The 26,409-nt window shown below is 33.1% G+C and overlaps 1 protein-coding gene and 1 long non-coding RNA gene across 3 annotated transcripts in view; one reads left to right on the top strand and one right to left on the bottom strand.

The window, feature by feature from the left end:
• LOC114334432 (transcription factor collier) overlaps positions 1–26,409 on the bottom strand; it is a 511,411-nt gene that overhangs the window by 30,177 nt on the left and 454,825 nt on the right. For both annotated transcript variants that reach the window (XM_050656378.1, XM_050656379.1), the window contains exon 10: positions 4,126–4,292. In XM_050656378.1, the coding sequence (XP_050512335.1) occupies positions 4,126–4,292 (167 nt within the window). The remainder of the gene's footprint in view (positions 1–4,125; positions 4,293–26,409) is intronic.
• Positions 1–26,409, top strand: part of LOC126888272 (uncharacterized) — a 242,031-nt gene that overhangs the window by 11,314 nt on the left and 204,308 nt on the right. The gene's annotated exons all lie outside the window — the stretch shown is intronic.

The following is a 26,409-nucleotide window of genomic DNA, read 5'->3' as shown; positions in this document are numbered from 1 at the left end:
AACCAATTTATGTCTGCTTTATAGATTTTGAGAAGGCGTTGGATAGAGTTCAACATGATAGGTTGTTTGAATATCTAGAAATGATTGGAATAGTTTGTTTAACGTATACTCGAAATAATTCGATTAACGTATACGTAAAGTCGTATACTCGACTTTAACGAAATAATTTTTAATGAAGCTTTGGAAGGACAATGTGGAGTTCGAATCGGGGGAGAAACTATTAACAACATCATATATGCAGACGACACTGCGATCATGGCTGAAAATATCGAAGATCTTCAATTCTTTATAGATCGAGTCACTAGAGAATGCTCCAATAACGGACTTAACATAAATGCAACAAAGACAAAGTTACTTGTGGTTAGTAGACAAGACGTCGGCCCTATGCAACTAATTGTCAATGATGAATCAATAACAAAAGTTAACCATTTTAAATACTTAGGATGTTGGATAAACGATACTCTTCATCCGGATGAAGAAATTAAAACTCTTATAGAAATTGCAAGAGGAGCATTTATGAAACTTAGATCTATTCTGACCAACTCTCAGCTGAACTTACAACTAAGAATCAAGTTCCTAAAATGTTATGTGTATCCTGTATTACTATATGGATGTGAAACCTGGATCATGAAGGTTAACATGATGAACAAATTAGAAGCCTTTGAGATGTGGTCGTATCGTAGAATGCTCAGAATATCTTGGGTTCAACGCATTTCAAACAGAGAAGTCTTAAACAGAGTAGGTCAAGGCGAAGGTGACTTAATGAAGATGATAAAAAAGAGAAAACTTGAATATCTGGGGCATATAATGAGAGGTAGCAGATACAGGATGCTGCAGTTAATACTCAATGGAAAGATCGACGGAAAAAGAGGAATTGGTCGAAAGAAATATTCATGGCTCCGAAACCTTTGTCAATGGACTGGCTTATCAGCAGATCAATTGTTACATGCCGCACAAGATCGAGAACGATATCGACAAATTGTTACGGAAGCTACCCACGCCTAAAAATTTGGGCACGGTACTTAAGAAGAAGAAGAACATTTTAAATAATTATTTTTTTTGCGAAAGCTGGATTGCAAAATTTATTTTGCAAAATCTATTAAAGAGATTTACAGTGTTGTTTTACTATATCATACAGTTTTTCTGGGTAAAATATGAAGGTCCTAAGTGTAGTATAAATGGTTAAATGGTAAAATACTTGGTTTTGTATGGTTTTTTTCGCAATTATTGCTATTTTGCAACAAGGGTGACTATTTTCTAAATTTTTAACCAATTCTATGTTGTAGGAAATTTAATTACACAACTTTTATGTCCATACAACTTTTCTCAGAAATGAATAGTTTTAAAGTTATAATCAAAAACCAATAAAAAAATCGAATTTTTCCTTCATATTTTGACATTTTGATTATTTAAACAATGTTCCGGACCATTTTGAGTGGGAGGATAACTCAAATATTATTATTTGAGTTATTTTCAAGCAATTTCTGCAAAAAAAATCGAGTCCCCTTGCAACGTCCATCTCAAAACAGATGCGCCTTGGACTAACAGTGTAAGCAATATTTTAGCTGAAATATTTGGTTTCAAAAAGCTGCGTTTACAATAAGTGCCGCATTCGCTAACAATAGAACACAAACACACTCGAATGCAACTTTCTCAGCAACATTTAGAGCGTTTTTGAAAGGATAAAGTAGATTTTGTGCTTCGATCCATCACAGTGGATGATACTTGGTCTATCAGCCTAAATCAAAACAAAAGTCTACAGAGTGGTAGAACCTTGTTTTAGCTCCGAAACGAGTGTGTCCAGAAATCCTCCAAGAAGGTCATCAGTTTTTGGGATGCGAGAGGAACTTTTTTGTAGATTACTTGCAAACTGATAAAACAATAAATTATGGATATTATTGTAACCTTTTAGACCAGTTAAAGGAAAAAATTCCTGGAAAAACACCCGGTTTATAAAAGAAAAAAGTCCTTTTTTATCAGGACAATTCACCGTGTTATACCAATATTTTAACAATGGCTAAAATTCAAGACTTAAATTTCGAATTGTTGCAGCATCCACCGTATTAATCAGACTTAATTTCTCATCATTCAGTCTTCGCTGGTTCACTGCTAGACATAAATCTCCCTAATAATTTTCCATCTATTTCGATCTTGTGCCTCTCGCATCCAATTCCTAAGACAACGTTTTAGATCGTCAGTCCAACGTATTGGTGGACGACCTCTGATTCGGTAGGCGTCATCTCTTGGTCTCCACTCCAGTATCCTCTTTGTATTCGAGCCACGTGACTTGCCCAGTTCCATCTCAGTGTTGCTATTCTCTCTACTGTAGCAGGCACTCCTGAACTTTGTCGTAGCTGACGGTTTGGTATCCCAAACCAATTTGACTCATAGCGACTTCCATTTGTTTCATTATCCTACAAAATTCATGCGTAGAAAGTGATTTTAATCACATGATGAGTATTAAATCTCAAACATTCATTATTCATATCCGATATTTACCAGTATATTTTTATCACCCTGTATATCACATCAACCAATTTGTTATTATATTCAAACATGTGCGGGTTATTTAATTTGTTTAATTGTTACAATTTATAAACAATATTTTGGCAATGGACATTAATGTGGCTGACAAAGTAAAAACCTTTGTTCTTTTGTCGTGTGGGCTATGACCCAATTCATGTTGCCAACAAGAGAGAATACATTTTAACTTCATTCATTAGAATCAACTCAACCAGGCCAGATGTGCCTTTAGCTTCATTCCTTCATACATTCAATATGTACCATCAGAGAGTCTTCAACTAATTCGCGTACAAGCCACATATCAGTACTCAACGTTCTCCCGGGGTTGGTTCTACTACCCTTGTATCAGTCGCTATCAATAAAGTTTCTAAGTGCTATTGGTGTTTCTATAACAGACGATCTTCCTCCACTGAACCCGAATATTAGACATAGTCCTTCGAGCCGGATTTTATACATACCAGCTGCGGAAGCGTATCTTGCAACCCTTCCAGATTCTCACTTCAGGGATGGAATTTATAAATTGTAATCTCATTGGCTATTGTAGAGAAGGCTAGGAGTGCATTTAATAACATGACCAAACTCTTTAAAAGTCACAACCTTAATCTGGAGGTAAAAGTAAGGTTCCTACGATGTTATATCTTCTCACAATTATGGTACGGAGTTGACGTGAGTCCTGGACACTCACTGAAGCGATGGAAAAAAAAACTTAAAGCCTTCGAGATGTGGCTACACAAGCGAATATTAAGGTTATCTTAAGGATATATTAAGGTTATTAAGGGCAAGATAACCAACGAGACCGTATTACGAAGAATGGGGAAAGAAAGAGGTGAGACGTATACTATATACGATTAAAAAGAGAAAGTTAGAATATCTCGGACACATAATGAGAAACAGCACTAAATACAGGGTAATCCTTCTAAGAAAAGTATTCGGAAAGCCAGGAATTGGGAGAAGAAGAATGTTATGGTTAAAGAACCTAAGGAAATGATTCTTCAAAACAACTAATCTATTTAAAGCATCAGTTAATAAAATAATTATAGCCAGAATGATCGCCAATATTCGAAACGTATAGGCACCAAAAGAAGAAGAATCTCATTGGAACAAGTGTATTGACGTTCAGGGAGACTATACTGAATAATAAGAGTGTATTTAAATCGTAATATTGTGGTTTTCTTATCGAAGCGCAAAATATATTGAACAACCTAGTACACTATTTGAATGAATTTAACATTTTACCTGAATGTCATTGTCATTTAACATTAAATTATTTTCGGTAGCTCAATACAGATGTAATTTTTGCTATTTTGAGTAGGGGCACATGCAGTTCCCGGATAATTTTACCGCCAAATAACCGCTAATAACCGCAAAACCTAACCACAGTTGGGTTTTGCGGTTATTAGTGTAAGTACCCCAAAGTTCTCTAAAGATGAACTGATAAGTCTGAAAACGTCCATTCTGAATAACTTTTGTAATCCATTTGGATTTTTTTATTAAATTTTTATTTAAATACTTATACCCATTACAACAGAATATTTTTAATTTGATGTTAATTTTTTTTTAACTTTTGTATTGCTACACCCCTGAACCAATCTAAGATCTTACCTCACTCCAAACGAGCATAGTGCCAAAAACGACTTGTAGTCCATCAAAGAAGTTATCTCCCACTATAATAACTGTCGATCCTCCCGCCGTCCATCCTTCGCTGGGACTGATGGCCTTTATGCAGGGGGTGGCCACTGGAAGGGGTGGGTACAGTCCTGGAAATTGGCCTGTGCACATCATATTGATGTAACCTTATTATTTGAGAAAAACAATGCTTGTATTGATTAGAAATTAGATAGCTTTACGTTTCTTGTTTAATACTAATATTCTTAAAGTTCGGTGACATATTTTTCGATGTTTGAAAAATTGAAAATAAAAAAAAATATTATCTTTAAATTTTTTTCTTACGAAATTTTTACTGTGGTTTATCAACAGGTCTTCTCTTGAATAAATAATTGAATAAAACTTTTCGGAAGTGTACATGATTAATATATTGCTGCATTGGAAGCATATCGATATTTCAGAATAGTGAGCGATATGTTATCTTTAACCCGCGAGCAGTCGCACCGTTAGAAAAATTGGAACATTTTATTATTTTTCGTGATAACTTGATGAAAAATTTTGCAACATAACTTTACACTCGTAGGTGCCTCGAGGAAGGGTGTAGTAATGCGTAGGTTTTTTTTTTCTTTTTTTTTTCTTCTTCTTCTTCTTTTTTGGAATTTATGGCTTTTGGTGAGAAAAAATTCGCGTTTAAATTCGTATTGTTAGCTAAAATATAACGCGCGACCGTTTACGTGGCAGAAAAGAGCGCGACTGTTCCCGGGTTAAACGTAATAGCACATTGAAGAAACTAAGCACTTCTATGTGTCAAAATATCAGAATCGATTTTAATGACGTATTATACGTGGCTAACCGAAAAAGAAAACCCTAAACAACGGAATTTAAAATCTTTTTTGATACTATTAGGTTTGGATCCCGCGTATGAAAAAAAAGTTGATTAATAGCAAGCTGAAAATTTGTTAATAGCTTAAGGGTGTCTAGTCGGATAAACTTTGATATATGGGAATGCTGGAACAGGGGCAGTTTTAATTGTAGAACAGGTTAAAAATTTGGAACGGTCACACCACGAAAACGGCACATTTATTTTGTCCGACAGAACAGACTTAAACTCTCCGAACAGAGATTAAACTCTCATGCAAAAATCAGAATGCTATTTATCACCTGTCATAATTCCTGTCATTTGACATATTCTACATGTTCCACTCATTAAAACGCCCATTTGGTGATAAATAGCAGTCTGATTTTTGCATGAGAGTTTAATCTCTGTTTGAAGAGTTTTAGTCTGTTCTGTCGGACAAAATAAATGTGCCGTTTTCGTGGTGTGACCGTTCCAAATTTTTAACCTGTTCCACAATTAAAACTGCCCCTGTTCCAGTGTTCCCATATATTAAAGATTATTCGACTAGACACCCTTAAGCTAATAACAAATTTTCAGCTTGCTATTAATCAACTTTTTTTTCATACGCGGGATCCAGACCTATATATTTTAAAACATAAGCAAAAACAATGATATGTTTATATTGATGTCAATCTAAAACTAGTTTCTAATCTTATAACATATATTATAACCAACTAAAGATACACCACAGATGTATACCAATACAACTGTTAGGGTAGTAAACTTTAATTTTTGAAAAATAGTAAGAACAAGAAACGTTAAACCAAATATATCTTTATAAGCACTACAAAAACGTTTATATAAACCAAAACAAGAAATATTTTAATTTGAACTTTATAACCTACTACACATTTTAGAATATGTTGTAATATTGTAATCGTCACGTGTTGTTTAATTTATACAGTGAGCACGTAAAGGTTGGAATTAATTCATTTTCTCGAGAATGGATAATTTTGGAGAAAAATCCCGGAACAGGTCAATTTTTATTTTTAAATTACGACTTTTTGGGATATATATCATACTAGTGACGTCATCCATCTGGGCGTGATGACGTCATCGATGATTTTTTTAAATGAGAATGGGGATCGTGTGATAGCTCATTTGAAAAGTAATTCAATCCTCTACTCAGTAATATAAACATTAACATAATTATTTATACAGGGTGTCAAAAAAACTTGTTTGCATTAAATTTATTGACATAAAAAGAAAAATGTATGTAATTTATTTAATTCAAAATGCATTTTACTGCTCTCAGAAAACAGAACAAAAAGTTTATTTGAAAAATAATCATCGCTTTTCGCTTAAATTAAATGTTCAAACTGTCAAGAGGCAGGCGCGTGGCTGCATTAATATTGAATTTAAGCAAAAAACAATATTTATTTGTTAAATAAACATTTTTTTCTGTTTTCTGAGAGCAGTAAAATGTATTGTGAATTAAATAAATTACATACAATCCTCTTTTTATGTCAATAAATTTAATTCAAAAAAATTTTTTTTGGACACCCTGCATAAATAATTATCTTAATGTTTATACTACTGAATAGAAAATTGAATTGCCTTTCAAATGAGCTATCACACCGACACCTATTCTCATTTAAAAAAATCACCGATGACGTCATCTCGCACAGATGGGTGACGTCACTAGTATGATATATATGCCAAGAAGTCGTAATTTAAAAATAAAATTTGACCTGTTTCGGGATTTTTTTCCAAAATCGTCCATTCTCGAGAAAATGAATGTATTCCAACCTTTACGTGCTCACTGTATTTAAATAACTACACTTTCGAGAAAAAATCGACTCACTCAATGAATTGTATGTAGTTTATGCTTATTAATTTTATCTTGCGTTCTTTGAATTAAACAACTAAACCAAAAAAATATTAATAAATAATCATATTGGTCTGAATCGCAACAAGAGTAGCTTTACTTTAGTTAGTTCAGAGAGCGCCAAAAGTGCTCTAACTAGTTTCAACTCTTGTTAGAGTTTCTTCAGAGAGTACATGTTTGATTCTCTCTGAAGAACTAAAATTATGGCTGTCAGGCTCGATCCACAGACGAAAGATTATCATGATAAGGATGCCGTGGCGGCATCTGCTAAAGACTAACGGAAGTTTTACTTTTAATATTAACAACACCAAAAATAAAACTTTATCAGAACTAATCTTTTGGTTACACCATTCGTGGCTTCTAAAATTTGCAAGCCAACGAATCGCCGGAGCAAAGAAGGCCGAGGGAGACAAAAAAATATTGTCTATTATAGCAGAGTTCCTCAACGTTTTACCATTTGCGCCCCAATTTTCCATAATTATTTTCACCGCGCCCCCCCTCGTTCAATAACAATATATCTATGCAATAATAATATACCTTGAGCAGCATGAAACCTAGTAAACTAAAAAGACATTGGGAAACGCTTCGTAGTGAGTACATTAACAAACCCCGAGAATTCTTCGAGTTAAAATTAAAACGGCGTGAAAAGCAAAAATTAGTTTTAATAAAAACTTTGACTGTGAATAAAATAGCTTTACTTGCCTCTTATAAAGTCTGATATTAAATAGCCAGATCTAAAAAGCCTAACACTATTGGTGAAGATCTGCAATCAAAATTGTAGAAACTGTGTTTGGAGATAATTTTGCTAAAAAATTGGAGTTTATACCTCTATCAAATGATACTGTTGCCGGCCGAATTGGTGATATAGCTGAATATGTACAGGATCAGCTAATCAGGAAGTTGCGTGAAAAGCCGTTTTCGATTCAGCTTGATGAGGCAACAGTAGCAATAAATATGCTCATTTTATTGCCTACGTTCGATTTTGTGATGGCAGATCAGTAGCAGAACTACTTTTCTGCAAACCAGTAGAATTGATAGCAAAGTCCCTTGCATTATTTGCTATGTTAAATGATTATATAAATGAAGCAAAAATAGAGACACTGTATGATCAACAGAGAAGCTCTGGCTTGAATATTGTGCTAACTGCGGTTGTAACAATAGTTAATTATCTACATAAAAATGGGACCTTTGAAAACTAGAATCTTTTCTGTACTTTGCAAAGACATGGATGCGGTGCATTCAGCATTATTATTTTATTGTGAGGCAAGCTGGTTATTACGTGGGAAATTTTTACAACGTGTTTTGAATTAAGACATGTAATCGCCATTTTTCTAGAAGAAGAAAAGAGGCCGCAAGCCAAGATGTTTCAGGATGGTTTATTTTTTATGAAATTGAGTTACTTGGTTGATATATTCGAGAAACTAAATATTTTGAACTTACAACTTCAAGGGGCCAATACACATATATTTGATACGAATGATAAAATTAACGCTTTCTGTAGAAAATTGAAATTGTGGAGCAGAAATTTAAAGCAAAAAACCTAGAAATATTTGAAAATGTGGATGAATGTTTTAAAACTTACCAGGTTGAAGAACAACACGTGAAAGTTCTTTTTGTAACCATTGAAAATCATTTAGCAATGCTGACAAAAAATTTTAAAAGATACTTTTTTGCCGACGATTAATTAATACTTACCTAATAGTTATGAGTGGGGCGGGAATCCGTTTCAAATTACACCCGAAGAGCTCTCTACTGCAGAAGAAGAAACCTTCATAGACTTCACAGCAAATGCCGAAATCAAGAAACAGTTTAATATTAGATCCCTCTTTGAATTTTGGGCATGGGTAAATGATGAGTTTTTTGCACTGAAAACCAGAGCGTTTCGTATACTATTACCGTTTTCACCATCCTACATTTGCGAAACAGGATTTTCCGCGATGGCTGCTTTAAAGACCAAATATAGATCGCAGCTAAATATAGAGAAAGAACTGATAGCGTCTATTTCTAATATTACACCCTGTTTTGATAAGCTTTGCTCTGCAAAACAGGCCCAAGGAAGTCACTAATTTACATTAAATTACTTGATTTAGTATTCAGTGCTCATAACTATGTATAGCTCCTTGTTCATGGGTATTTTATTTTTTTGTTTGTCAGAATTTTGTTTTGCTTTGATTTTAGTAAATTAGTCAATGTTTTAGGTGTTTTTTTTTTTATATTTTCACGCCCCCTCATTGCTAAAAGCGGCACCCCTAGGGGGGCGCGCCCCACAAGTTGAGAATCACTGTATTATAGAGCTTCCAAAAAATAATGATTTTATGCAATTTGGCATCGTGTTGTAAAATTTGCCTACTTCCTTATGGTCTAGCAAGCAATTCTAATGTAGTACCTACGCTATGAATTTGCCGGTGGTTGTCTCAGTCACTTTTCAAACGTTGATCTGTATGTGCACTTCGAAGTGGAGTAAGTGAATATTTTACAAATGGATACTTCACCTGTGACGGCGAGCCAGGTAATTGCATAATTACGAGATTGATATAGTCAGAGGACTGTTGTTCGTTGCCTGATTATGAAGCAGTCTGCAGTCTCAAGGGCTTACTGTAGATACCAGTAGACGACCAGGTTCAGGTCGACGATGTGTAATAATAGAGCGAGATGTTCGATTCATTGCCCTAAATGACTTGACGAGTCAGCAGGCGACAGGAGTAAGGGTTTGCTCACTACGGAGACCAAAGGATGGTATCCTAGCCTAGAGCATGGTATCGTACTCTTCATATTCGTGAATTCTCGCATATAAAATAATATAAAAAAAAACCTATACAGAAGTAAAAACTTCAAATTGTATTTTGGTATAAAATCGTTTATTTAAAAACTATCTAAAAGTCATCCACATGGATTGCAAAACGTTTTCGTTCTGAACAGAACATCTTCAGTGCCTGGAATGAAGTATTTCCACGTTAGATTAAGGCAAAAAGGTTAAAATTGTGACTGTTAATGAGAAAAATATGTGGAGAATACTTACATTCCGCAAAGTAGTTGTAACTAGCACACCAATGAAGGTGGTAACTGCATAATATATGGCTTACATTATAACTTTTGATAAAATATTGTGACTACAAGTCGATGTTACAAGATTAAATTATGTATGTGCCTAAAGAGCAACATGCTTCCCTGCTCGAAAAAACTAGGTACTTGCACTTTGAATTAGCACAGACCAACTGATGTAAAATGAAAAGGAATGACAAAGAGTGACATGACAAGACAAGGTAAAGTCAATTTTTGGTTACGAACTACAAAAAGTGTAGTTTTAATTTTTGGATTTTAATTAAAATGTAAAGGTAGGTAATAGCTGATTGAAAATATAATTAAAACTGTTTAAAAAAATATGTTGAGAATCTATTTTAAAGTCTAAAATAGCAACTCTCTAATCCAGAAAAAACTTTAGGTTTGTTGGAAATAAGATTGGTATATTTCACGGTTAGAAGCGTGACGTCATCGATTGTAAAATTTAAAGGTGCAAGTTTATAATCTTAAATGACAGAGATGTTAACCAGAATTAATAATGATGTAAAATAGTCCAGAAAGCCACTGCGCATCCGCTAGGGAAAATATTCTAATTCGGATTTTTTGCACAATCTTACTCAAAAAGGACCCCTTTTAACAAATTTGCATGTTGCCAGGACCAAAAGGTGGTCAAAAATTTTTTAAACGTTTTTTTTTTTTGTTTTTTTCCTAAAATTATTTTTTTTGCATGGAAAAAAGTTTTTTTAGGTTTTTTGGATCAATCCAAACAGAAACGGCCTTTAGTGACTTTTTTCTAAAAATGATAGTTTTTGACATATAAGCGATTAAAAATTGAAAAATTGCGAAATCGGCCATTTTTAACCCTCAAGAACTATGTGAAAAACTGAAAATTTGAATGTTGCCAAGGTAAGTAGATATTCTTTAAACATCGATTGATGAAATCCCGAAGAGTTTTTTCAATACCATATTCAAAACTAGTTTGTTTTTTAATTGGTAATCAAGCGTGCGCGACACTATTTTCCACCGACAGTATGGTGCAAATGAAAGGAAAAAATTCGTAATTTCGTAAACCGACGACTTTAAGGAAAAATCCCGAAACAGGTCGATTTTTATTTTTAAGTTATGATATTATGGCGTATATCGTGTACTAGTGACGTCATCCGTCTGGGCGTGATGACGTAATCGATGATTTTTTTAAATGAGAATAGGGGTCGTGTGGTAGCTCATTTGAAAGGTTCTTCAATTTTCTATTCAGTAATGTAAACATTTACATAATTATTTATACAGGGTGTCCTACTTATTTTTGTGTCAAATAATTTAATTTAATAAAAATTTTTTGGACACCCTGTATAAATAATTATGTAAATGTTTATATTACTGAATAGAGAGTTGAAGAACCTTTCAAATGAGCTAGCACACGACCCCTATTCTCATTTAAAAAAATCATCGATTACGTCATCACGTCCAGATGGATGACGTCACTAGTATACAATATATGCCACAATATCATAACTTAAAAATAAAAATCGACCTGTTTCGGGATTTTTCCTTAAAGCCGCCGGTTTACGAAATAATGAATTTATTCCTTTCATTTGCACCATACTGTCGGTGGAAAATAGTGTCGCGCAGGCTTGATTGGCAATTAAAAAACAAAGGAGTTTTGAATACTGTATTGCAAAAAACTCTTCGGGATTTTATCAATCGATGTTTAAAGAATATCTACCTACCTTGGCAACATTCAAATGTTCAGTTTTTCACATAGTTTTTGAGGGTTAAAAATGGCCGATTTCGCAATTTTTCAATTTTTAATCGCTTATATGTCAAAAACTATCATTTTTAGAGAAAAGTCACTAAAGACCTTTTCTGTTTAAAATGATCCAAAAAACCTAAAAAAAACTTTTTCCATGCAAAAAAAATAATTTTAGGAAAAAAACAAAAAAAAAAGGTTTAAAAAATTTTTTACCACCTTTTGGTCCTGGCAACATGCAAATTTGTTAAAAGGAATCCTTTTTGAGTAAGATTGTGCAAAAAATCTGAATTAGAATATTTTCCCTAGCGGATGCGCAGTGGCTTTCTGGACTAAAATAACTAATATGAAATTAAATTAAAATAGCTGAGTATTGTGGGTTGCCTGATATGTAGGTGGAAAAATGAAAAAGTTAACAGACTGAATTTAAGCTAATGGATTTATGTTTGCAGTACCTTATTGTTTAGTATAGTCTAATAAAATTATTTTGAAAGAGAAAAAGGTAACATGAAAATAATAAGAAAAGATAGTAAAATGTAGACATTTTATCTACTAAATGTAGAAAAGAGGTCTTTTCAAGCACAATAAAAGTTATTGGTAGCATTATACATCTAAAATCGACCGTTTCTCTGTTATTTCAAGTTAAATACACTGATTTGAGCATGCAACAAGAAAATAAGTTTTTTCACTTATCATATCTCTTTTTGTATTATAACGAGAAGATTCATAAAGGAAAGAATCTCTTTGTTATTTTATAAGCTACACAAATGTTTTATATAGTTTTTTTAGTTAGATGCATTGTTTTTAAGGTATTCGCAAAAAACAGTTTGAAAAGGTGTTATGTTTCAATGAAAATGGCCAATTTTCAACAAGGAATAACTCAAAAAGTATTGAGTTTTCGAAAAAAAAATATAGAACTGTTTTTGCTTAGTATTAGGTTCTCTAACAACTTCCGTAGTTATTTAAGCAAAAAAAATTTCCACCCCCGAGAAGGGGTGGAAACCGCCCCCAAGACAAAAGCACACATCGGCATAGGGTAGACTTTGTTTCTTAAGCTACTCCCTACTTACTGTAAAAATATCACGTAAATCGATATAGTAGGATATAATTCGGAGCCACATACCCTCATTGACTGCCCTATTATGCGTAATGAGAGATACAATTAAATATGCAAATGAAAATCCAGGGAAAGAGAAGTATAGGAAGGAGAATAATTTGATGGTTGCGTAAATGGTACGGATGCGCATCAACCGAACTATTCAGAGCAGCAAGATCAGAATAGCCGTGATGGTCGCCAACCTCCGTCGTGGAGATGGCACGTAAAGAAGAAAAAGCTTTCCATTTATTTTGCCATATACCCTGTAGGGATTTTAAACAGTATATGTAACAGTTTTAAAAAGCAAGTTGCTCAAAAACTATGGTTGATCCAAAAAAAACGAAGACCAGATTTAGTTTAAGCACATAAAAAATAAGAATCAGCTATAAAATTCAAAAAAGTATTCAACCCAAATTTTTTGTTGGCGTGTGTAATCTGATCTTACTGTAAATCTAAGTTAAATTATGTCGAAGGAAGAAATATTTGAATAAAAGGGAATATAAGGAAAATAATGATATCTCCTTTTTCCAATTCTATAGATTTTTAATCAATTTTGACTAATAAACATTAAAAATGAATTATTAAAAGAATTTCTATTAGGCGAAACAGCGTAAAACAAAGTTTCAAATACGATAAGGTTGAGTGCCATTAGTTACCAGCTCGTCATTCGATAAATCAAGCGTTTCCAGCAAATTTCATCAAGTTGGCGGCGTATAAAATGGCAACGCGAGTCTAATTCACGGCAAACTCGATTCCACAAATTTCCAAGTCGAAATCTAAGGATGAAACAACGTAGAATATTAACGGAGTGAAGTAGGCAAAGGAGGACGTGTTTCAGTTGTTTTCCGGCATAAAGCTCGTCCAGGCCCGTATCCGAATTATCAGTAATAAGTAGATAATGTAAAAAAGTACTGTTAGTCTGGGCTGATTATCGGAGACTAGGCCATTTTTGGGAAAAGTTATTTACCAGCAATTTTATTGCTGGAATCGAAGCTTATGATTATATATAATAATAATATAGGTATGCAAAGTCCGCAGATAGTGTGCTACTTTTTTTTATAAACAAAATGGCGCCCAAAAATCCTGTTTTTTTTTCAATTTTTGCTCTATAACTTTAAAGATTTCAACTTTACACCAAAAATACTCAAAAAAAAATTCACCGCAATTAAATTCTGCAAAGAGATGTGTTTTTCCCGATTCACTTCGACGAAAACTTTCCCTGGAAAAAGCGGGGTTTTCCAACAAAATCTTTAATTTTCAACTAAACTTTTAGATAAGTAATTGTCAATCAATAATTAAATAACTTGGTAAGTAAAAGTCCTTTTCGTATAGATTATAATTTCAGAAGCCGATGGAAATTGAATGAACAGTTTAGCAACAATTGAATTGTTAATTAAAAATTTACGGTCGCTATAATAACGACAATAATTATGATGCAAAGAATAACTATTATTTTTTCATAAAAAGACACTATACCTATCTAATGTACTTTACATAATTAAAATTGGACTATTTAAGCGGCCTCAGGAATATTTTAAAATTATAAAGAATTTTTTGGCTTATAGACAAATAGAATATCTCGGGAAATATTAAACTAAATTAAATTATAAAAACGGTATTCGAAAAACAGCGGCAGGACGCTTCTTTTAAAAGAAAAAAACCTTTAATTATGATGAGTAGTTCCTGAGATACAAGCGGTCAAAGTTGACCGGAATTTACGGCAAAGATATAAACAATAGGATCATAATTTTCAAACCATCACCTTTTTGTTTTTGTTCTCTTTCTCCACACCAATTTTCATATCCTTAAAATACTCATAACATATATTATTATAATAAAAACTATCGATAATACGTGTGAAAATTGCCAAAAATAGCAAAATTCCAATCAAAAATTAGGTTGGAGGAAATGTAACCCTCAAAGTTCAAAATCGGTATACGTTAAAAAAATGAATTTTCTCGGCTTCCCATGGAGCAATTTCCTTCATTATTTTTTTGTTTCCAAGTAACTCGAGTACGCATTATTAAATGTCAAACTTGCTTTTGTTTTGTTATAATAAATTAATTTATTTATTATAACAGAAAATTTTAATTTGTTTAAATAAAAATTGTTTAAATAATTATACAGCTTTCAAATGAGAATATATATGTTTTTAACTTTAAAAGGTACACTTGTAGTAAGTTTATTTAAAAAGGCCTACAACTGGAAAAAATATGTAGTTTTCTGTTCTTATAAATAAATTAATCTATTACAACAAAACAAAAGCAAATCTGAGATTTAATAATACGTTAGTTCGATGGCTCTACTCGAGTTATTAGGGAACAAAAAAGAATGAAGGAAATTGCTCCATGGAAAGCCGAGAAAATGCATTTTTTTAACGTATACCGATTTTGAACTTTGAGGGTTACATTATCTCCAACCTAATTTTTGATTGGAATTTTGCTATTTTTGGCAATTTTCACACGTATTATCGATAGTTTTTATTATAATAACATATGTTACGAGTATCTTAAAGATATTAAAATTGGTGTGGTGAAAGACGACAAAAATAAAAAGGGGATGGTTTAAAAATTATGATCCTATTGTTTATATCTTTGCCGTAAATTCCGGTCAAATTTGACCGGTTGTATCTCAGGAACCACTCGTCATAATTAAACGTTTCTTCCTTTAAAAGAAGCGTCCTACCGCTGTTTTTCGAATACTATCTTTACAATTTAATTTGGTTTACTATTTCCCGAGATATTCTATTTGTTTATAAGCCAAAAATTGTTTATAATTTTAAAATATTCCTGAGGCCGCTTAAATAGTCCAATTTTAATTCTGTAAAGTACATTAGATAGGTATAGTGTCTTTTTATGAAAAAATCATGGCTATTCTTATGCATCATTATTATTGCCGTTATTATAGTGACCTTAAATTTTTAATTAACAATTCAATTGTTGCTAAACTGTTTATTCAATTTCCATCGGCTTCTGGAATTATAATCTATATAAAAAGGGATTTTACATTACCAAGTTATTTAATTATTGATTAACAATTACTTATCTAAAATTTTAGTTGAATATTAAAGATTTTGTTGGAAAAACCCGCTTTTTCCGGGGAAAGTTTTCGTCGAAGGAAATCGGGAAAAACAGGTCTCTATGCAGAATTTAATTGCGGTTAATTTTTATTTGGGTGTTTTTGGTGTAAACTTAAAATCTTTCGAGTTATAGAGCAAAAATTGAAAAAAAAACACGATTTTCGGGCGCCATTTTGTTTATAAAAAAAGTAGCACACTATCTGCGGACTTTGCATACCTATATTATTAATACGTACAATAATAAGATTCGATTACAGCAATAAAATTGCTGGTAAATAACTGTTCCTTGTATTTTGCTAATTAGCCCAGAGTATGTAAAATTTTCGTTCTAATTAAAGCGTAGGTACCTATCATATCAAAATCAATCTTACGCAAAATTTCATAAAATGAAGGTAAAATATTTCTATATAATAGATGTTTTCTATGCTGTTGTAGAACTGATTCGTGGAGTCTCTGACCACGTTACTACTCAGGAAGTTTTATTAAGAATATACAAATGTAGAAAGCAATAAACCAGCGAAAGATTTGGTATTCTGGACCTAAGTTTACAGTGTAAAGTCGAAGGAAAACAAGAATCAGGCAGTGGAAGAATATATGTATACACCGTTCTTAGGCGTCAACGCCCTTCGGTAGGGATCTATGGAGGAGTATCACCAAGCCGGAAGCCCTTATCCCTTCCCGTACCGCTCCTCCATAGGCCGATCAGACGCCAGTTTATTCCAGACCAAGCCGTAGACTCTATTGAGTTTTATACTACGGCGTTGGAATTTTTATAAATTTCATGACCTAGCTGAGGCTCGAACCAGCGATCGCAAATCGCAAATCCACTAAACTTGTCGATCGACTGAGTCCCAGCTAACTGGACCTAACCCCAGCTAACCCCAGCTAAGTGGAAGAATATCCTGGCTGAAAAATCTACGTACGTAGTTCAACATAACAACACATATTTTCAGAGCAGCACTGTGCAAAGTACAAATTGCCATGATGGCCGTCAACGTCTGAAGTGTTGTTAAGTTCAATAATTATTAATTGCTACTCTATTTCCTGTTTCTTCTCGCTGCATTTGAATTATTGACTTATTTTATATCTTTTTATTTGTAACCATGTAATATGAATCCTAGAAACTTTGGTAAAATATTTGTATACATATAAGTGTTACACCAATCCTCGATGGGCCATTTGTTTGTTTCTGGTATACCTTTGATTAGTTGTTTTTGCTGAAGCTGACGTATTGAGATGATGGTTAACCTGTAGGTCTCTGATTTGACTTATTTAGATATTTAGAGCGGAGACAGAGTCCACAATTAGGGTCATCAGTTCTCTGCTAATTTCTTATGATTTTATTTTTCTTAATTTACCCCTGAGTGCTCTTCTGGACCATCTTTTGTTGACTCATATTTAATCACGAACTGAAACGAAATTCTGTCAAGTTCAACTGCGGCTATTCTACGCCAAGGCCAATATCATCCAAATATAGCCCGGTCTCTGCAACATGCTCAGGCAACCCTGACTTTTCCCCCTATGCTATTCATCCCATAGGCAAGGTGGTGTTACACTTCGGTATTGTAAAGCACAGTAGTCATAGCACAAACCTCATTGTGTGATTAGTTAGTTGTGGTAATATTTGACGATTTACCGATTAAGCATGTTATATAAGGTTTGTTCCAACACAACGAGAAACCGTTCATATGACGATTGCCGTCCTGCGCAGTAAACAAAATAACCCATGGAACGCACGATATATCTACAGACACAGAACGCATGGAACGTATTATTTTATAGTAACGTGATCGTTACATTACGGTTCTCGTTGTGTTGGAACAAACCTTATATAACCACTCTCCTACTCATAGTCTCGGACAGGCACGAATTTTTGTTCTTAAAATACACCTAACAATAACTTTCTTGCACAAGTTGTTCACTGTAGTATTCTTACTAGTTGAAGACTAGATGTAATTTGTCTCTTCTGACATTGTATAAAATTGTTATGGTTCTTTTCCTCATATTTCTCGTAAATAGGTTTGTAATAACATACACTTTTTTACTTTATTATTTTTATATTATTATTTTGTCCATTGAGTTTCTTTTTTTTACGTAATTTCTTTTCTCTTTCTCTATTTTTTAGTATGATTATTAAACCAAGTACAGTGCTGCACACAAGCTGTTTTTTCTCCGAAAACACAGCCCATAGGCTGGAATAAAAAATAACTTTTAGGAGGATGAAAAATACCAAAATTTTATTTATGAATTACGAAGAATAAATTGTACAAAAGTATAAAAAAACTACGTTAGACATAATAGTAATATTTTTGCAGCTGTAAACATGGTAGGCAAAAAATTATTTAATAATAAATTAAACAACAATAACAATAAATTTATGAGCAAAAAGCAAGTGCAGTAAGTCTGAAATTATATTCTTGTTCAATTGACGTTCGGCAATGTTAGTTATATTTATTAATGTATATTGATTATTTCCTATTATTTGTATTTGACTGTGATTTTAAGTCATCATCAACAGCTATTTCATCCAGTCATTTGCTCATCGTCCAACTTGTTTGTTTTTAATTTTATTGTATACATTTTATATGATTTTATTTTATATATTATCATTGTGATTTTAAGTAATGCAATTTAAAAATGGCGTTTCTTGTTAACAATCCGTCGAAATATAATCAACCGACGGTCATTCAATTTTAGTATGCTGAAGGTTTGCAACCATTAACAATTCATAAGCAAATGCAAGTACCTAGTGTATAAAAGTGCATGTTTTGTTTACCCAACCGTCAAGAAATACTACCAACATTTAAGAGTGGCCAGGAAATGAATGATAAACCCCGACAAGTTGCATTGAGTAATGTATCAACAAAAAGGAAAGTAGCATTATTTGTGGAAGGCTCGATTAGAGAAAATAGAGCAATTGCACAAAATATTGGTGTGAGTATTAGATCTATCCATAGTATCGTACACAAACTGGGTTATACACAAACTAAGTTACAGCAAAGTTTCTGCGCAATGGGCTCCTCGCCTATTGTGAAATGACCAAAAAGCTTGCCTGCGGTAATACAGGCAAAGTGGTAATGCGTTCCTTGCCTCAATAAATTTGCTAGTCGTCTTGTAAAGCCTCTTTGACAAGGAATAGATTCCGAAACATCAGGTGTCAGAGGATGGCAAGAGACTCGAATTGAATCAAAAACGAAACGATTTTTTTTGTCATACCTTACTCGGTTTTAGAGTACAAAATGACCACGTTTCATTAAAGTAATCTGCGACGCATTATTGGAGTGCTCTCCTAGCGGCGTCGCTTGGTACTAGTGTACCTCTGTTAACAGATTACTGAACTCGTGGTCGAAATTATTTTTCACTCATTTCAATAAATTTTGGCGACGAAGCAGGAGTCATGTCACTATTATTTTTCCATCAAGCAGAAAGACGAAAGCTTTCAGATAAGCTTTCACTTGGTGTCATTATTCTGCACGACAATGCTATGTCTCAAGTTGCCAAAGTGGTAAAACAAAATCTACAACGAAATAGATAAAAATATCAGTCCATCCAGCCTATAGTCCTGATTGATCGCCTTGTGATTTTCACATCTTTGTGCCACTGAAATTTAATCGTTTTCAGTCGGATAAACAAGTACAAAATGCCGTAAAAGAATACTTCGAGAAACAGCCACAAGAATTCTTTAAGCAGAATATATTATATTGGTTGGTATAAGAATGGAATATGTGCCTTAATTTCAGTGGTAATTATTTGTTGATATATTTACCACTAAATTTTTTTTACCAAATATGTGTTTTAATTGAACAAACCTTGTATTTTAAGATGGGTAATATTGTAATTATCTGCATACGGGTAATGGGTAATATTGTAATTAACTCCGCCTGCATGACGGCTGGGCGAATTGAGTAGTTTAGCTGTTATGTTGCCGGTCCCAAGCCCGGATAAAGAAGGAAGGGGGAGGAGTAACAACCTCGTTAAAAAACCAGGGTTCATCTGGCCCGGATGATAGCACCCTGTAGGGGCCCATGCCTAGGGTACAGGCGAAGCTGCTGCCTTGTAGTTAGATGCTGAACCATAAAAGGCTAGAGGAAGAAAACCTTGACAACAAATCACCTGGTCCTCCAGGTTGGGGGTTGAGGCATTGGGCTAAATCCTCAATATAAGCCAAATCTACAGCCTCGGAACGGATGGAATAAAACACGACGACTTAAGCTACGAAAATGGATCAAGAATATAGGAACATGGAACGTACAGGGTCTCTCTACAAAAATCAATGAACTAATGCATGAAACAAAGAAGCTCAATATGAACATAGTGGTGTTAACAGAAACCAAGAAAAAAGGTACAGGGTCAGAAAACTTAGGACATTACGACCATTTTTATAGCGGCATATCAAAAGAAAAAAGAGCACAACAAGGAGTCTCAATAATTATTCGTAAAAGCTTAAGAAGCTATATCACCACTTGGGAAGCCATAGATGAAAGACTAATTAAAATAAACCTGAATATACACGGTCATAAACTAACAATAATAGGTGTATATGCAGTTAACGACGATGCACTGGTTAACAAGAAAGAAGAATTCTACGAGAAAATAAAACGGGGAAATAACATCGATAGGATATACGAGGGAATTAATCTTGCTTGGAGATTTTAATGGCAGGGTCGGAAACAAACAACACTGTAAAATAGTTGGTCCTTATGGAGAAAACAGAACAAATGACAATGGGACCAGACTCATCACAATATGCGAACAGAACCAGCTCCGTATTACAAATGGATTCTATCAACATCGAGAAGTACATAAATACACCTGGGGACAGAGAACAAGGAATGTAAAATCTATAATAAATTACTTGATTGTACGCCAAAGATCACATCTTAAAATCTACGACGTAAAAGCTTATCGAGGTGCAGTTTGTGGAAGCGATCACCATTTCTTAAAAGTAAGAATAATGTTTTTAAGAAGATGCCAGAAGGAACAACCAGTAGTTCGCTCAGAGATGGCAGAAGATGTAAGATATAATCTTATAATAAGCCTTGAACAAGATAGTGTAAAAATATTGTATCAAAACAGACTGAACGAGAAGCTTGCAAACATAAATTTCAATAACATCGAAGACCACTACAATTACATTAAAAAAAGTATTCACTCTGCAGCAAAAGAAGCCCTTGGATATTACGAAAAGAAAAACAAAAATACTCCATACTGGTGGGATGAAGAAACAGACACAGCGATAAAACAAAAGAAACAAAAGTATGAACACTATTTAAGTGCAAAAACAGATACCAATTGGTCTAATTACAAAAACCATCAAGCAAAGGTAAGACAAATGATAAGACAGAAAAAGAATGAATCCTGGGATCAAAACTGTCACAAAATAAATACGTATATAGGAGGAACCAGAAGTATAGAAAGCTGGAAACTTATTAAATCTCTTAGGACCAACGACAAGAAAAAAGATTTAATCTCACCAATTTCGTTAGAAACATGGGACATGTACTTCAGTAAACTGTTACAAGAAGATCGAAGGGAATTCAAAATAAAAGAAAATAACCAAAACATACGCGTCGAAGCATCTCCTATAAGAATCACGAAAAAGGAAGTAAAAGATATCTGTACTTCACTCAAAAACAAAAAAGCACCCGGACCTGGCAATATACCCTCAGAACTAATAAAATATGGAACTGAAAAACTATATGAACACCTCACAATACTCTTTCAAAACTGCATAAACAAAGTAGAGGTTCCAGCTGAATTTAAAACCTCTACCATTTCAACTTTACATAAAAAAGGAAACAAACAAAACTGCGACAATTATCGTGGAATAGCAGTTACTAGTACCATTAGTAAAATCTATGGGAAAATGATCAAAAATAGAATAGAAAGAGAATACACTGATATGGAGGCAGAAGAACAGGCGGGTTTTAGAGCTGGTAGATCGACCATAGACCACCTTTTTTGTATCACTCAACTTATAGAAAAAAAGGTTGCTGTAGATCAAGAAGTCCACTTTTTGTTTGTTGATCTAAAAAAGGCCTACGATAGCAGCCCCCAAAACAAGTTATGGAACACTCTAAGACAAACGAACATCAACTCAAATCTCATAACAGCAGTGGAAAAACTATATGATAACGCCAAGGCCAAAATTAAAATAGGAACGAATGTTTCCAAAGGTTTTGTAGTAGACAAAGGACTGAAGCAGGGATGCTGCCTATCGCCGACACTTTTCAAAATATATCTGGAACAAGCATTAAAACTTTGGAAGCGGAAGTGCAGCGGCATGGGTATACAATTAAATAATAACAACCTGTACACTCTATGTTTTACTGATGATCAAATTGTGATTGCCAACGAATATGACGATCTGGAATACATGACTCGGAAATTAATCGAAGAGTACAAAAAATGGGGATTAGAAGTTAACATAGAGAAAACAATGTACATGAACACCGGTGGCAACGAACAGAATCTAGTTTTAAACGACGGACAACACATTAAGTACGACAATAAATATTCTTATTTAGGAGTAGAAATCACGGACGACGGCAAAATCAGATCAGGCTATAAAAAAACGAAACACTCAAGGTAGAAGGGCCATATCTCAACTAAATAGTATTATTTGTGTTCAACATATATCCAAAAAAAATAAACATCGGATATACAACACTATTATAAAGAGCATAGTAATGTATGGAAGTGACGTGTGGCAGTTAAAGACAACTACGGAAAGAACACTACAAGTCACGGAGATGGACTACTGGAGACGTGCCGCAGGAAAATTAAAACTCGAAAGAATTAATAACGAACGTATACGAGAGATTATGGGAGTCACACATACGATTGTCGAAGATATAAGAGTACAACAACTAAAGTGGTATGGACATGTGCAGAGAATGCCAGAACACCGTCTACCAAAACAGATTCTAGATTGGTCACCACATGGAAAGAGAAAAAGAGGCCGACCCAGAAAGAGCTGGAGAGAAGGAATAGACAGAGAGATCCGAGAGAGAGGTTTAGACGAAGACCTTTGGGAAGATAGAGATGCATGGAGATTGGGCATCGGAAGACGTCGGAGGACGTTTTAAACCGATTATATATATATAATATTGTAATTATGAAGTTGTCTAAAGAAAAACTTGTGGATAGATAGCGCTATAAACTGTCTAATTATAATTACAATAAATAGGTTTGTATCTACAATATAATAAAATTTACAAATTAACTCTTGACATTTTGTTTCCATTTTTATAGTAACTTTATGCGATTTGAAATGACCATGACGCAACAAAGAAAGCAACTCAGTTAATTTCACACACTCCAGTTTTTTCGTCGATAAAATTAAAACGTTTATACCGCCTATTTATTGGTAGGTTTGACAACGCCGGCCAGGAGAAAAGTTCTCGTTTGTATGCAGGACCCGAGTCGCGATCCCAAAACTTTGCAAAATTGGTTCGCGATCCAGTTCACTGGAGGAAGAAGTGAAAATGTCAAAGGTAGTGGAAGTGGAAAAGGAAAAGTAGACACTTTCGGATTTAAATTTACGTTTCTTGTTAGAAGTCGTTTTACTTACAAGGAACTAACAAGTTTTGTGGAAATTTATAATCGTACAACTAGTCCAGAGAAATAAGGTTTTTCTCGTGACACATCCCCCTCCAGGCCGAAACCAAATTTTTTGAGTAGTATGGACATCTATATTATTAACCTATATGTTTCCTGCAGCCGATTTTGATGATATACATAGTTATAAACAAATGAAGATCGAAAAACGGTAAATTATCGCTTTTTTCGTCTATAACCAAAAAGTTAAGCACTTTAAACAAATTTGAGAGTAAGAAACTCATAAATCGTATAAAAAACTTCAATATGGCATTCGCTAAATATGTCCAACCTTATTGGTTGCTTAGAAAATTGCAAAATAAATCATAAATATTGAGTTTTTATAAATATTCGTAACTTAGGTAAAAATTAACTTAGAATCTTCTTATTACACGGAATGCCGAGACTTCTTGTACTTAAATTATATTTTAAATTTCAAAGCAATTGGTCAAATAGTTTAAAAGTTATTTAATTTATTTTTCCCAAATTCATTTTTTTTGCAACACTATAAGCCAAAAAATTATGAGGTTACAATAATACTTCGGACAGTTTATGAAAGAAGAACATTTATACTATTACCTTAATTAAAAATAAATGACAAAAAATAATTTTAAACAGTGTAAAATTATTTTGCAAAAACATGTCCATTTTTTGCTTATTTATAAACAATTAGAATAACTTTTTAACCGTTACCCGTAGAAAAATTATTTTTTCATATTTAGAAAGACTGAATTTTTATACATATTTAGAAAGAAAAACAACTGTTCTAGGACATTTAGGGACAAAGTTAGCCCCCCCATTTTTTTAATTCACATGTTTTTGCAAAATTATTTTGCAATATCTATAATTATTTTTTGTCATTTTTTTTAAATTAAATTAAAACTGTAAATTTTCTTCTTTCATAAACTATCCAAAATATTACTGTAACTTCATCATTTTCTGACTTACAGTGTTGCAAAAAAAATTAATTTTGGATAAACAAATTAAATAACTTTTAAACTATTTAACTAATTGCTTTGGAATTTAGGGTATAATTTAAGCACCATAAGTCTCAGCATTCCATGTAATAAGAAGGTTCTAAGTTAATTTTTACATAAGTTATGAATATTTATAAGAACTCAAAATTTATGATTTATTTGGCAATTTTCTAAGTAACCAATAAGGATAGACATATTCAGCGAACGCCATATTGAAGTTTTTTATACGGTTTATGAGTTTATTACTCTCAAATTTGTTTAAAATGCCCAATTTTTTAGTAAGAGACGAAAAAAGCGAAAATTTACCGTTTTTTGATCTTCATTTGTTTATAACTATGTATATCATCAAAATCGGCTGCAGGAAACATATAGGTTATTATTATAGATGACCATATTACTCGAAAAATTTGGTTTCAGCCTGGAGGGGGATGTGTCACCAACACGATATTTTTTTTCCTTATTTCTCTGAACTAAACAAACTGTATTACAATCAATATCCATAAACATTACTGTAGTTAGTTTAATTAATCCATTTACTTGATATAACTATATTGTCTTAAATAAAGCTGTAAAAACTGTTACCAATAACCTACCTAAAATTATGTTATACAGGGTGGTTCATCTTATTCGCCTCGGTCTCTATACGGAAAACCACTTGATATTTAAAAAAAATTTCTTCACAGAAATATACAGGGCCTTTAATACTACAATCTAAAAATAATGTGAATTATACAAGGTGCTCCAAAAAAGAGTGGTATATCAAAGTTATATTTTTTCTTATGGAATGCCCTATATCTGATGCCATTACTGAATTGACGTTAAAAAATAAGCGATACTTTCATAAGGGTTCCCTATACCTAAATGCACGGTGTTTTGTTTTATTTCGATTTTTATGAAAATGTAAGGTTTTAGAAAAAATAAATATCTACGAATTTAAGAATCAGTAACAAATTTACTCTTGGATCTTAATAATAGACTATTTAGCATACTTAAACAGATGCTTACTGCAACAAAATTTCCTACAGGGTGGTCAAAATATGAGATTGATCTATTACGAAATTCAAGCTGTAATAAATTACTTATTTTAAATGGAACACCCTGTATCTTACTAGTCTATCGAGTAGAAAATTTACTTAGCTTTCAATTTATATTAGGGTTTCCTATACCTATCTTTTTACAGGGTGGTCAAAATATTAGATTGTTCTATTAACAAATTAAAGCTGTAATAACTTACTTATTTTAAATGGAACACCCTGTATCTTACTAGTCTATCGGTTAGAAATTTTCTTAGCTTTTAATTCTTATTAGGGTTTCCTATACCTATCTCCCTTCATTTTTCAAATATTTAAAGATTTCCTATTTTGTAAGCTTTAAAAATTAGAATTAAATACCTATGTCGTGGTTATGTACAACACATCACCAACACCGGCAATATACTTAAATATCTTAGTCAAGATACTTTCGTTAATAAAATTCACATTTTTATCATTTAATCACACAGAGTGTTCCTATTTTAAATGACATACTCGATGTTCTATTCTTTATAATGGAAGATATTTAAAATCTCTTCAATTCCATGTAAACATTCTCAATACACATGTTATTCTGTAAATATAAATTCCCATGTTATTCTGTAAACACCCATTTTTACATATTTTTGTACAATAGGCTCGTTTTCGTCATAGTGGCAATTGCATTTAATTGTTTGTAATTGCGATTCAAAGATTCAAACAAAAAGTGGTGTTCTTAAATTTACTTAATAACCGTCGGTTTAAGATATGGAAATTACTGATACGGAATGAAATATAATTTAAATATCTTCCAGAATACGGCATCTAATATGGGGTATGCAGTTTAATATAAAAATATTCAATGTCACATGCAGGCCAAAATCAACTAAAATAATACAACACTCTGTGTGATTACATGATAACAATGAAAATTTTATTAATGACAGTATCTTGTCTAAGTATATTGCCGGTGTTGGTGGTGTGTTGTACATAACCACGACATAGGTACTTAATTCTAATTTTTAG

Source organism: Diabrotica virgifera, chromosome 7, assembly GCF_917563875.1.
Source record: "Diabrotica virgifera virgifera chromosome 7, PGI_DIABVI_V3a".
In the NCBI taxonomy this organism is placed as follows: Eukaryota; Metazoa; Arthropoda; class Insecta; order Coleoptera; family Chrysomelidae; genus Diabrotica; species Diabrotica virgifera.
Note: the sequence above shows the minus strand (reverse complement) of the source record. Positions and strands in the feature narration are given on the sequence as shown.